This window comes from Malaya genurostris, chromosome 2, assembly GCF_030247185.1.
Source record: "Malaya genurostris strain Urasoe2022 chromosome 2, Malgen_1.1, whole genome shotgun sequence".
Taxonomy (NCBI): Eukaryota; Metazoa; Arthropoda; class Insecta; order Diptera; family Culicidae; genus Malaya; species Malaya genurostris.
In genome coordinates this window covers 254850010-254863458 of record NC_080571.1, presented here as the reverse complement: position 1 = coordinate 254863458, position 13449 = coordinate 254850010, and the positions used below count along the sequence as shown (strand labels likewise).

General features: G+C 37.3%; 2 protein-coding genes across 7 annotated transcripts in view; both read right to left on the bottom strand.

Annotated features, from left to right (window-relative positions):
• The window catches only part of LOC131429559 (nicotinate phosphoribosyltransferase), a 37495-nt gene extending 35852 nt beyond the window's left edge, over window positions 1-1643 (bottom strand). For 3 of the 5 annotated variants that reach the window (XM_058593763.1, XM_058593765.1, XM_058593764.1), the window contains exon 1: window positions 1130-1643. In XM_058593763.1, the coding sequence (XP_058449746.1) occupies window positions 1130-1238 (109 nt within the window). In that variant the 5' untranslated portion in view covers window positions 1239-1643. The remainder of the gene's footprint in view (window positions 1-1129) is intronic. The other 2 variants (XM_058593768.1, XM_058593767.1) reach the window with 2 other exon arrangements.
• Window positions 1644-5039: 3396 nt separating this feature from the next.
• Window positions 5040-12929, bottom strand: LOC131429558 (zinc finger protein 574-like). Of its 2 annotated transcripts, XM_058593762.1 has the most exons (5): window positions 12633-12929; window positions 12427-12577; window positions 6245-7120; window positions 5349-6188; window positions 5040-5295 (listed from the first exon to the last, which is right to left on the bottom strand). In XM_058593762.1, the coding sequence occupies exons 2-5, from the start codon at window positions 12559-12561 to the stop codon at window positions 5113-5115; spliced, it is 2034 nt and encodes a 677-aa protein (XP_058449745.1). In that variant the 5' UTR covers window positions 12562-12577; window positions 12633-12929; the 3' UTR covers window positions 5040-5112. The 2 variants fall into 2 exon arrangements, with proteins under 2 accessions (XP_058449745.1, XP_058449744.1); XM_058593761.1 differs by having other exon boundaries at window positions 12427-12929.
• Between the last annotated feature and the right edge of the window lie 520 nt (window positions 12930-13449).

Genomic DNA, 13449 nt, shown 5'->3' with positions numbered 1-13449 from the left:
AAAGAACCGATGAGATTTTGCAAATTTTATGCGTTTTATTGTTTAAAAAAGTTCTCAAGCTCTTAAAAAATCACCCTGTACAACACATCAATTCAAGCACTTAAACTTTAAGATGTTTTTTTAGAATAATACCATCTAAATGAAACTTTAACGTATAACACTAAGCGTACCGACATTGTTTACAAACAATCAACAGCTCTACAATCAACTTGATAAGAAAATTGTTTCATGAGTCTGTACTATAAATAAAGTCTGATAAAGTACTTTTGCAGAACTGTTATGAACCAGATTATATGTAGATGGAATGAGCAAAATAACGATAAAAAAAAATATTTTAAAGGTGTGCTCTATTGATAAAAGAAGTAATTAAGTAATTTGAAATGTGTTTATTGGAGGTGAGAAAACATCCCAAACTTCATACCGTATTCCAATATCTTAAATTCAATTACCAATTTTGTCGATTAGCTTTCTATAACTCAAGAAATAACCGACTTTTAGCATTTCTCGGTTAATTTTTCAGAAGGCCGTGAGAGCAAGTGACAGTTTCTCTTTGTTCACTCTCCCTTTCGATTATTGTGATGTGATTAAAAAGAGTTAAGTGATAAACGTGTAACCGCTTGGTAATTATTAGAAAAGAAACTGTCACTTGCTCTTACGGCCATCTGAAAAATCAACCGAAATTTGTTTAACTTCCCATCGTTCGTTCAATTGTTTAAAAGTTTTTCCACAAAACTCAAGCAAATTTCTGATTTTTTAGATATTGAATGTTTTATAAAAAAATGCCGACATCCGTAACAGATAATTTTTGCGCGAAAAACGTAACTAATCGCAATATTCATGAAATATCAAGTTCCTATGAATGAGACATAATTTTTTCGTGACCAGTTCCAAACAGTCAGAGTGACAGCGACGCCTGTCAATCTTACAATCCGTCGCGACGACTTTGGCGATAAGACCCACACTGAGATAGGACGCCAAACACACATGGTTGGCGTTGGGAACTTTCATGTCAGGGTGTTTATTATGTATCCATTGAGAGAGTGCACTATCATAGATAAGTTCATCGGTGAGTATGGATTGATAGCGACAGTGACACCAGCGAAAATAGTAACTTGTTCATGAAACCTACCCGTGAGCAGTGGCTGTACTACGCTGTTATGATAGTAGCGATTCCAACTGTTTTTGCTGGCGGCAAAGGCTCCATCCTCCGGAAGATCATCGCCATTCGATGACATCATATAAGTTCACAGTGGATTCAGGTTGCGACTAAAAGGTTAATTTTGCAAATTAGGAGCTAGGGCTAGCAACTCCGACTATTATCTTTTTTGGCGCTCGTAACACACTGCTACAAAGATGCTATACTGTCACTAAAATTGCAACACTAACACTCTTTTTCGGTCATCGGTGTGATTTACAACCAGACGAAAATTGTCAACCACTATTTGGTTCCAGAGATTCGTAAAAAGATGAAACAGGTTTCAATATGCTGATGTACAATTTGCAAACTTTATTTCAGTACACAGACCTAGCAGAAGATAAAAGCAGTGCAAGGCTCTAACACTTGTGATGTATGTTGACCAGTTTTTAAGATGATTTATTATTACGAACCGAACCGAACGAAATCGAAAGCACAACTGAATGTCAATGAAAGTTGCATTCGTCGTTTACGTGTAGGTTGTAGCAATTTTACTACAAATACCGGTAAATACGCTTCCCCGTGTGAGTACACTGTGATGCATGAACTCGATGGACGACTGTAGAACGTGCTCAACAAGCATGCGTGATGGCTCAGTAGGCTGGGCTGAAATATAATGATTCGAAATTTGGGGTCAAATTATTTGTAAATTGTTTTGATTAAATCATGTTACATAAGATTGATTATCCAATCAAACGATACTTTTTAGTTTCAATGAGATTTCTCAAATTTACCATAATTTCACTGGTCATCGATTCATTCTGCAAAGCTACAAATACGGACGGCCTGATCGTGAAGGTATTTTGAAGGTCATACCTCTGGGCACTCATTCGATTTAATGCTGAGTGCAAAACTGAAGCACCCCTGAGCTGAAGGCGTATTTTGACATTCACGAGTGCTTTAAATTATGTAAGGGTCGTTCGCGCTTCGAATAACAGTGCTGCCTGTTCTTGCTTATTTCTAAACATATCCTATCGAAATATTCACTGCTATGAAATTCAGCATCCATCAAAAATAATACAATAATCACTTCTGATGAAGCTCTCAATGAGTGAGCAGGTCGTCTGTTATACGATGAAAATTCGAGTATTCCACCAAAAAGGAAAGGTTCGGTGTTACGACACAGTAAGGTTATCACTGGTAGACCAGTAAAAAGAAAATTCATTGGACTACAAGCGACTGTTAACTGCAAATATAGCATAGTTGCAGTATCATCAACCTTCGAGAATGTCCAGTTAATCTACCAATTGGATTATTTCGTTTAATGAAGCAATAATCATCAGATTCATTCTAAGTAAATCGGATAGCAGATTAATGTCATCGAAACTCATGGCTTCTGAAGTGAGATACTGATATTGACAGCCATTGAAGGAAAATTTCGATGAATATATTGAATTTGATATTTATTCCTTTTTAGAACTTTACAGTATATTTAATGAATTCTCGCTCTACTTAGGTTTCCATTGAATAAATCAATATACACAATAAGAGTTTTTCCATTCTCATATAGAAAGGCTATACAATCACTGTGAAAATCGATTTTTGAATCTCAGCTCTTATGGCTCCGCATAATTTCATTTGGATACGACTTCCGGCTTCGAAATTATGGTGATATGCACCACAATAGTGAAAATAATGTCACTCACTTTACTTGGAGATGGCTGAACCGATTTTCACCTTCTTAGATTCTACTGAAAGGTCTTAAGATGCCATTAGAATTTTCCAATTTTCATTCGGATCAAACCCTTGGTCCTGGAGGTAGGGTGTTTAGTGTAAAAATGTCATTCTCAAGAATATTTTTTTCATAAGCTACCTTATGAAGTGAATTAGTGAATTTCTTTAGTTTGCAGACCATAAGAGTCTGTAACCAAATTGACCATTGATAGTCCCATAAATGATTTGCTGAATTTTATTCAAGTCCGATACCGGTAATTTTTTTTTCAAATTACAACTCATCATAGAGAATCTTTGGAAAAAAAATTGTAGGTTTAATTGTAGTATGGTTGAATGAACCGAATTCATTCAGCTTTCAGTTCCGGAAGTACTGAATATTCAGCTTTCAGTTCCGGAAGTACTGAAAATAATAATCAAATGTGATAAAATGGAGCTCACTTCACTTTCTCACATATGATCGAGTAGATTTTCACTAACTTAAATTTAAATGTAGAATATCAATGTAGTGGTATTATGCAACAGAAATCTTCAAAACTCTTCTCTAAACTTTTTGAATTGTTTCATTTCGTGGAACTTCTGTTGTAATATATAGGAGAAAATGAAGGCATCATTACACCACTAGATAAATTAAAACAGGGTTTTTTTTATTTTAAAAAAATAACTGCGGAATTCATTCAACCCAGCCAGAATTTCAATTTTTAATCAGCTCAGCTTTACCTCTAAAACCTCAAACAGATTGAACGCGGGAAGCTGAGTCGAGCTTGATGCTGATCTAAGCGGAAAATGTACTTACAGCAAATCAAAGGGACCCTGTCAGAGTGAAAACTGAGCAGATTTCTCGCTTGTACTCTGACAGGGTCCCTTTGATTTGCTGCTAGTATCATTCCCGTTCTTGATTTGCTAATGTCAGTCACCAGCTCGGCACAGATTCTCACGCCCACTCTGTCTGAAGGCTAAGACAAGACGAGACAGCTGGCTTCTTACTTTTATTTTGTTTGCTTTCCATAGGCCCTGCTGGATTATTAATGATAGTTAACTGTATGTGACCAATTTCTTTGAAATATTTTTATATATAGATGCATGTTATTTCCATTCCATTATTCAAAAAATAATGCTTGTCATATTAACAAATTTTTCGTCGTTTTTTTGTATGGTATTGAGTTATCCAACATTTGGGAATTTTATAAATGTCTATTTAGAAAACCTAAAATAACCGCGAAAATAACTCATAACCGGAACCAATTAAAGCACCTCTAACTTACTGGTATCTGGTAGTATCTTGACTGTTAAGTCTGATTCGCAAGCTGTATTGAATATTTCAGAATACGGAAATAATTATTTGTTATTTTTTCGTTATTGCATTCAGTTCGAACAAACAGTTATTACCAGATTAATTTCGTTTCGACTGAAGTTTGACATAAAATTCAACCTAAAAGCCATTTCGCACCCTATCATTCTGCTACTAACGCAAAAGGCGATAGCACCCAGTCGACGCCATTCTATTGACCAAATGTCATCATAGACGCTCGGGGAGGCATGAGATAGGAACTTGTGAGGATTTAGATATTTCACCATTTGACGACCCGATTCGCATACAATATTCTTGTGGTTAAAAACCATGCGATATCATTATAATATTCCACATATTTTTTGTCTGAATGTAAGGCAAGACAGATTTGAAAGAAAGGCTAATATCACGCGTTTTTTTTTTGAGAACGGCCAATAAGCCACCTGTCAACTTCCACTTTCGAAAGAAATTGCAAGCGAGCTATGAAAGATAGAGTATTAAATTTAACACCAGACGAAAGAGAAAACTTTTCTCTGCCGTTTACTATTATGACTTACTCTCAGCGAGTGCCGAGTCATTCGAAATTACTCTTCAAAGTAAGCCAAAGGCTTATTGGCCGTTCTCAAAAAATGCGTGATATCTTCTTTTGCTGAAGTACATTTTTTTTAAAGTGTATCGAGGGGAATCGAGGGCAATACTTGTTGGGTCTGGTTCAAGTCTTTAATAAGTGGTGAAGTATGTTTCAAATTGTTACCGCCAGGAGCGCTGCATGCATGCCAGTGTTTCTGAAGCGTAATCTAATGTAATGTCACAAAATCGTTCTATAAAAAGCAAAAATGTTGCACTCATTTTATGAGCAGGGTATCGATAAAAAATAAAAACTTTTACCACAAAAAAAAACTATTTAATATATATCATGAAGATTCGCATTTATCACAGGGAACCAGGGGGAAACTCAATTTAAAATTCTTCTGCTTGATCGGGTTTCTGGTTTACCCGGAACTGCTAATACACCGGTGTTGGTGTCGCTAGTGTGCATTCGTTTCCGGTGAGAGAAACAGTTGCCTGAGCTGGCAAATGATTTTGTACAGTGTGGACACTTGTATGGCCGTGCTCCGGTGTGTTGGTTCAAATGGAACTGAAATAAGATTTTTACGTCACAACTAAAAAGTTCATTATTGGTGGGCTCACCTTCAGATCCTGATTTCGTTTGAACGTTTTATCACAAACGGTGCATCTGTGCGGTCTTGCATCACTGTGGGTGATCTTGTGGGTTCGGAGTGTACTGCTGGTAGGATATACCCGTCGGCAGCGGTCGCAGGAAAATCTTTCTCCTGCGTGAAACTGTCGGTGACGCGAAAGGTTTATCGACGTTTTGAACACCCGATCACACTTGTCACAGGTGTACGTTCCTTTGAGCTTGCTGTGATCATTCATTTGGATCTTAAGGTCCTCCTTCATTTTGAGGCGTTTCTTGCAAATTGCGCCCATAAGCTTTGATCTTCTGCCAGAGTCCCGCTGACTTCGAGTGCGTTTGGACAGAATCTGATCCAGTTTGATGGTAATTTTACGTTCTGATTTTTTCCTGGCCTTAGACTGTGATTTTCCCGCTGGTTTTTCTTTAATCGTAACTTTCGTCGTTGCTATGGGAATTTCACAAGGCTTTGGCAGTATTTCCTTACACGTTACACTGGATGTTGCTTCTATGGGCTTACTTTCAACAGGCTTGGTTACGGCAGGTATGACGGTAATGGTCGTTGTTGGTGGAATTGATATTGGAATTGACGCTAGAATGTTTTGATCAGGCGGCTTAGGAGTTAGACATTCAGCTTTAATCTTATTTTTCTTAACTCTTATTTTGATTACTTTTTTCTCTTTGACATCGTCAGGTTGCACCATTTTTGAGTTATTTAAATGAGATGTCAAAACGTGTTGTTGTAAATCTGAATGGGAAGAGAAGGTTGACGGGCAACTTTTACAAGGGAAATTACCGTTGTTGCGAACGTCATACTTTAAAATTGCCGGTATCATCTATGAAAAATTAAAATGTTAGTACTATATCTGTGCAGGCTAAGTCATATACTAACCTTCTCGCTGCAGCTCTTTTTCGGTAGATTGGCCGGAACCAACTGAATAGTGACTACACTTTCCGATTTCCGTTGCTGCTCAAGTTTGAGTTTGTTTTGTGACTCTTCGTCATCCAGATATAGGCTGGGATCAACACCAACTTCCATTCGTGTAACTCGTTCGTCATCCAATTGGAAAGTAGTACTCGCCGTACTGATCGATAAGTTTTCCGAACTGACTTGGATCACAGGTTGAATCGTTGCAGCTCTAGAACTCATTAGACTGTTGATATCGGTATTTGTTGCTCCTGTGAGTTTGTTGAATGCTTCCTGTCCTATGTACGATTTCAGGAGCTGCGTTAGATCACTATCGCTCAATAAGTTGCGGTTGGACAAGATTTCTCTAAACGTAGTGTTCTTTAGTCGCTGAATCAGCACATCGAACGTGGCTTTGCGGTCGTGTTCTGCCCATCTAAGGGCCTTGAGTATCAACTTCAGCAGCTCTTGATCCTTAATCAACAAGCCCAGCTTGAGATCGCTATAAGATATGATCGAAACTTCTGGTTTAATTAATTTCAATGTTTGCAATTCTCCGATTGTCGGTGGACTGTTGCAACCGAACGAGATCTGATTGTCGCCAGTAGGTCTGTGTATGCTGGAGTCGAACTTTGACGAACAGCTCGCAGTAGCGGAAGTAGGCGCCGTTGAATTTGTAGTCGTTGAATGTATGGTAGATAGAGGGCTATATTGTTTGACGAGGTTTGCACGAATGCATTTAAACCAGCCCAGATATGCTTCCTCTGTTTTTTTGGCCAGGATGGCGAACTTGTCGATGCTTTCGACTTTGATGAAACAGGTTGCACACAAACACTTGGGCAAGTCGTCGTGAAGGGATACCTGGAATTTTAAAAATGAAAATTAGAAATATTAAACACTGTTTTAGTTAGTTGTTCATAGTATATAAAGGAAACAAATGACTCGATAACATTTGCTCATAATCGATACGATTTGGTGGATGTGGAGGGAACGAAACCGTTCTTGCTTGACCATGAGGAGGTTGATGAAAATCTCGTGGTTAGTGTGGGAAGCCTTCGTCTGTTTTAAAATTTAACAAGTGAAATTGCCTTTTGATCCTAAACAAAAAAACTCCCTTGGGGAAAACAAACAAAGTCAGCCGCTTTTTTACAGTATATATTCTTACTGAGGAATAAAATCCTTACTAGGTTTTTGAAGATTAATCAAGTTAAAGTGTGTACAAGTGTGTCTTCCAAAGCTTAACTGATTGGAGTGCCGGAAAAAGACTCTAAGAAAAATTAAATTTGATGCGTAATAAAAAAAACATGCGGTTGGATAATGTTAGAGATACAACGGAATGACGTGAATACAAATAAAACTGAAACGCTTATTTCCTAATATTGAAATTCGTTTTCTCTAGTTAATTGGATGTGTCAATAGTCAATCTCCTGCATTTCAAAGCGTGGTGGTGAATATTGTTGACAATAATTGCCACTGATTCAAGCACGTTTTCTCTGAAGACAAGAACGAGTTGCCAAATGCTGAATATAGTTTTCAATCACTTGACATGGTTTTCAGTTGCGCCATGATAACAATGACATCGAAATTTCACTTCTAGTACGATTGTTTTTGGCGTGTAGATCTGCTGCTTTGTTGGATCACAAGAACATCGAAACAATAAAAAAAAATTTTTGCCTTTCTCATATAGAAAGGCTATGTAATCGCTGTGAAACCCGACTTTATAACCGAAGTCGGATGGCCGAGTGTCATAACCTTTCGACTCAGTTCATCGAGATCACAAAACGTCTGTATGTTCCGGTTTCGGAATTACAGGATGATATGCATAAAAAAGGTACAACATAGTCAGAGCTGAACTGATTTTCACAAACTTAGATTCAAATTAAAGGTGGCTATACGACCTTTAATTTGAATCATTCAGAGTTCCTGAATTTCATTTGGATCCGACTTTCGGTTCCGGAATTACAAGGAAATGTGTGCAAATTTATGAAAGAATGCGCACTCAATTTTCTCGGAAATTTCTTAACCGATTTTTACAAACTAAGAAGCAAATAAAAGGTCTTCTTCAAAAAGTCCCAGAAAACTGATCCAGATCCGACTTCCGGTTCCGGTATTACAGTGCGATAAGTGAAAATTTTCAAATTTATGAGTATTTTGTCACAAGCGACGGCGAAACGAGGTGCACATTTTCATAAAACTTACTGCTAAATTCATCTTGTTGGCAGATCTTGTTAGTTAGTGAATACATGAAACTACTTTGGGACCACTAGTCTGGGTTTCCGTATCCGAAAGCACCGATAATTGTGAAGAAAAGCTCCAAAACGGAACTCACTTCGATTTCTCAGCAACGGTTCAATATATTTTCACAAGTCATGTTTCAAATTGAACCTCTTATTATCTTAACATATATGGTGCAATTTCATCCAGATTCGATTTCTGGTTCCGAAATTATAGAGTAATGAGTGTCAAAACAATCAAATTGTCATTCAAAATGATTGCATCGTCTTTTTGAATGAGTACGCGTCGGTACGTGCGGTATGGAAGAAGAAAACACCACCGGCTTTGATCCGTTCAAAGCGTGCTCTGTTTTTTTTTGGTTTTAATTATAGAGGCTTTAACATTAATGTCATTTGCCTCTTCGGGCCAGAAAAACTTTCTGACCCTATGTGCTGGGTTGGGAATCAAACCTAGGCGGGCTGCGTGAAAGGCATCGACTTACCCATCACGCTATACCAGTCTCCCTACGTGCTTTGTTTAATTTCGTATAGCGTACATGGTTGCAACATTTAATTCTTTATTTTTCAGGTGAAAAATATGTAAATCTATAAATTTTTTATTCAATTTGTTTATCTATAATACGATGCTTTTCTATAAAAGTACACCTATTGCCTTTCTCATATAGAAAGTTTATGCAATCACTTGAAAAATTGATTAGTGAAAATTGGCCCTGAGGGCTAAGTGTTATATATCATTCAAAACAGTTCATAGAACTGAGAAATATATGGATGTGTGTGAATATCTGTCAAATATTTTCACTCATAAAATAAAAAAACTTCGGTTGTATAGGTTGCTATTGAATTTCATCATACTTTCATAGGGTGAAGAAGGGTTTAAAATTCAAGATCGTCATTCAGAGCGGCGATGCAAAAAAGAGTAAAATTTTTCTAGGTTTGGCTCAAAACTGATTTAAGCCTATATTAGTTACTTACTAAACAAACCGACTTCGGCTATACCGGTTCACAGTTCCCGGTTCCAGAAGTACCGAAAATAGTGGTCAAAAACTCTAAAACGAGACTCACTCAATTTTCTCAGAGATGATTTGATCGATTTCCACAAATTTAGGCTGAAATGAAAGTTTCTATTGTCTCATTGGTTGCTGTTTAATTTCATTTGGGTCCGACTTCCGGTTCCAGAACTATAGGGTAAAGGGTGTTAAATCATTCAGTTCGGCGATGCAAAATAAAGAACAAACTCTTATTAACTTGACATAACTGTATCCAAATTGGAAAGGTTATGTTCGATCAAACCCAAAGATAGTTAGTTATTTTTTCAAGATTGAAAAAAATAATTTGTTGACAGCATCCTCTAGTGATATTTTTGAAAATATAAGTAATATGAAAAAGGCATCATTACACCACTAGGTGGATAATTTTTTTTCTATTCCCCAGGTGGCTATTCTTTGCTCACCTAGTATTTAAATACGCTGATTAGCTTCCTTCGTCGAAACGTTGGGCAGTATGAATAGAATACCTTGCGTGAGGCATAATCCTGCTCGCTGGGAATATAGGTATTGTCTCGAAATTTCACACCCTGCAGTACCAATTAATCGATGTTGAAATGACATTAGAGTCTTTATTGAAGACTATTTGATTGTTTCGCTACATATAATGCACGTTTTGATTGAATTTATAGTGAATCTAGTTTTAATAACTGATAAGAAGTAAAATGGAAATATAAATATCAATATTTAGGAATGTTTCAAGAATCCGCTAAGAATTTCGCTTCAAGTCGAAAATTATGTGTCCTATTGAGCCCCAATTATTTGTCCGGATTAGCCCCGCACAGACAATTCTGTGTGTTAAAAATTGGATATCGTCGCTTGAAGCGGCGAAACAAAACACGTAAAAAAAATTCCTAACTTGCCTCGAAACTATTTCAATCGGTAGCCATTGTCAGTAGACGGCCGAACATTATTTTGACTTTCTTGTTTGTTCTTGGGGTTTTGATGAATGACCGAAGATTGTAGCTATACACTCAAAAATGGATCCCAGTCACTTTTCTCGAACCAACTTCTATTATACCGGTTTATTCCCAGCTTCCGGTTTCGGAAGTACCTCTTCTCGTTCCTCAGAGATGGCCTAACCGACCTAAGTACTGTTTCACTCTGTAGGTTATACTAGTTTATGGACGAACCTTTTTGTTTTTTAGAATCAAAGAAAATTATTTTGAAGAATACCACACATTTGTATATGAGATTATGTGATATATGAGAAATGCATCATTACACCACTAGGTGGATTAAAACAGGTTTTAATGTTTTAACACCCTATCAGCAGACTTACGTGTAGTAACCTCTAATCTACCTATCGAACAAAACAGTAGTAAACAGTTCGTAGTTTGTAGTATGTTCGAAAGTTGTTGGCTAGTAGTTACTTTTTTTGACAGGAACGGGATCCACATGTAGGATTTAATACTGAAACTCAAGCGATTGTAAGGAGTAAAATCCAGTTATAATAATTTATTATAGTGTATTTTCGGAAATAAATCAGAGTTCGTCTCTTGGAAAATTTAAATCTAAACTGTATATAATTCGATTATGATTTTTTTACGCTTTGTCTGCGATTAATCAATGCTTAGCAGTTCAAATTGAATTGCTACTGCATCATACCAGTGGTTCAATTAGAATCGCTAGATTAACTTCGGAATTTGACCTGGGACTTGGGATAATGGAACAAAGGGTCCTTTAAGGTGTGATTTTGAAACGTCTGCACATATTTTTACCAGTTTGAGAACATGAGTCGTTCTGATGAATGCGATACATGTCTTTAATCGGTAGATCGGAACAGGTGCACGAATAGTAGAAAATCTATTTTGTTACATATCAAAACGGTGAATATCAACTGAGTTATTTAATTATTTCAATCTGGTTTTAACCTTTGTGGTCATTCTTCGAGAAAACAATTTTAAGTGAGTTATCACGAAAGGCTAGTATTGTTTCCATATTGTTAGCATCAATGTGATTAATAATTTTGCACGTTTGTGTGTCATTACGGTCCCGAGCATTTCTGTATAACGATGGATAGTTTGACTAGTATTTAAAGAACATCGACTATTTAAACTGATACAAGGATAACGAAGGAAGAACGCTTTTGCAAATATTAAAATATTTCATTAAAATGCCATCCATCACTGGAAATTAGCAATGAAAACTGATTCAGTGGCTGATAAGTTTCTGCTTTGCCTCTGAGCCCGTTGAGATGAAGCTTCTGTACATTAGAAGGTCTTATTATCGCAACAAAAACATACATATGAAAACAGAGCGCCTACTACGTACACGTGGTGCGGCTAAAACGTTTCATACAGATGAAACCACGCTTCAAGTTGAATGTTGACTGCTGCGCAACTTTTTTTTTGTTATTATATGCACACGAACACTCACTTCGCAGCTCATGGGATGTTAAAAATATGATGGTGAAGGTTGGTTGCCTCGCTCATGCATCGACTCACGAAATCGGTTTTCGGTGTGTAAGTACGCGCCTTCACCCGTTTGAGAAGTATCAAATCGACTTTATACTACTATCGATTCGTAACCTTTTTTGTACAAGGCATGCAAATCAATAATCCTTTTTTCCTCTCAAAGCATAGGTATCAGATGAATACAATTAAATAGTATCACAGTTGCTATACTACAACGTGTTGTCCTCGTCTGATGTTGGTTTCTCTCGATGGCCTATTTTGAGTCCGCCAAGGCCAACCATACCAACACTTGGGTGGATGGCAACCGAGTCTCGTTGGTTATTGTCCCTCTCTCTTCTTCTCTCTGTGCTGAACGAGACGAGCTCACTATAGCGAATGTATTCACAACAGTCAACAACAAACAGTGCGCTTTCCCAATGACGCAGTTGATAATGTGTGTATGCTGGCATTATCGATGTTGAAAGTTAACTTACATTCAATCCCAAGTAGCGTAGAATCTTCTGGTCCAACTGAAGACCACTTCCGAAGATCGGTATCCCACAAGTCAGCTCCAAGATGTCGGTACCACAGGTACGACACTTTCGCTCGAAATTCAGCGCCAAACTCATCGCTGTTATTGTTTTTCTTCAAGAAAATCAAAATCACAACAAAGCACTGGAAGATCTCAAAGTAGTCTTACATCACAACACTATAATTATCATTAGTGTACGAGATCTGGCTCACTGGTCATTGTTGAGAGTTCTTCACCATACGATACTTATAGTTCAAGGATATAATAAATTCTTTAAAATGCCACTTTAACACCCAGTGAAAGTGATCGATCCGATGATTTTGGTGCGAGCGAAATAGTATGCTCAGCGAATTAGCAACACAATGCAACTTTCGCGCTCAAAATTTTCACTAAATTGCACGAAGAAAGCACTAAAAAAATATCACTATAATACTGTCTCTGTAAATGGCGCGTAGCTCTGGTGTCGAGAGCGAACCAGCGAATGAATGGAATTCGCTGTGTAACAGTAAATTATACTCTTTATGCACTGTAATTTACACTCGCTCGCTCACTCGCTTGCTCTCAGCATCGCTCACGCATACTTGCAATCCTGGATAGTGAATACCTGATTTCGGTGCACTGATAGGAACAGCATCGATTTTCACCTTGCTCTCGCTCTCACTATAGTGAATTGAACCAACATTACATTGGATGTACATTCTGACACCTTTTCGCTGTATACTAGTTGTCCATAAGTGGCATTTGTGGTATTTCCCAGCATAGGTATCATCTGACGCTAGTGTGCATGGTGTTGTATTTTGTAAATCGTGTTCGTGAAGCACATGGCCCGAGTGTGCAATCATGTTTTTGTATCATGCTAATGGAAGCTGGTCTACCATGCGCTTCCATAATTAGCGTGCTCTCATTTCTATTCAGTAGTGAAACGATAAAGTAAATTTGAAATTCAGCATGTTGAACAACAACACTTTTTTTCAATATGTCAAAT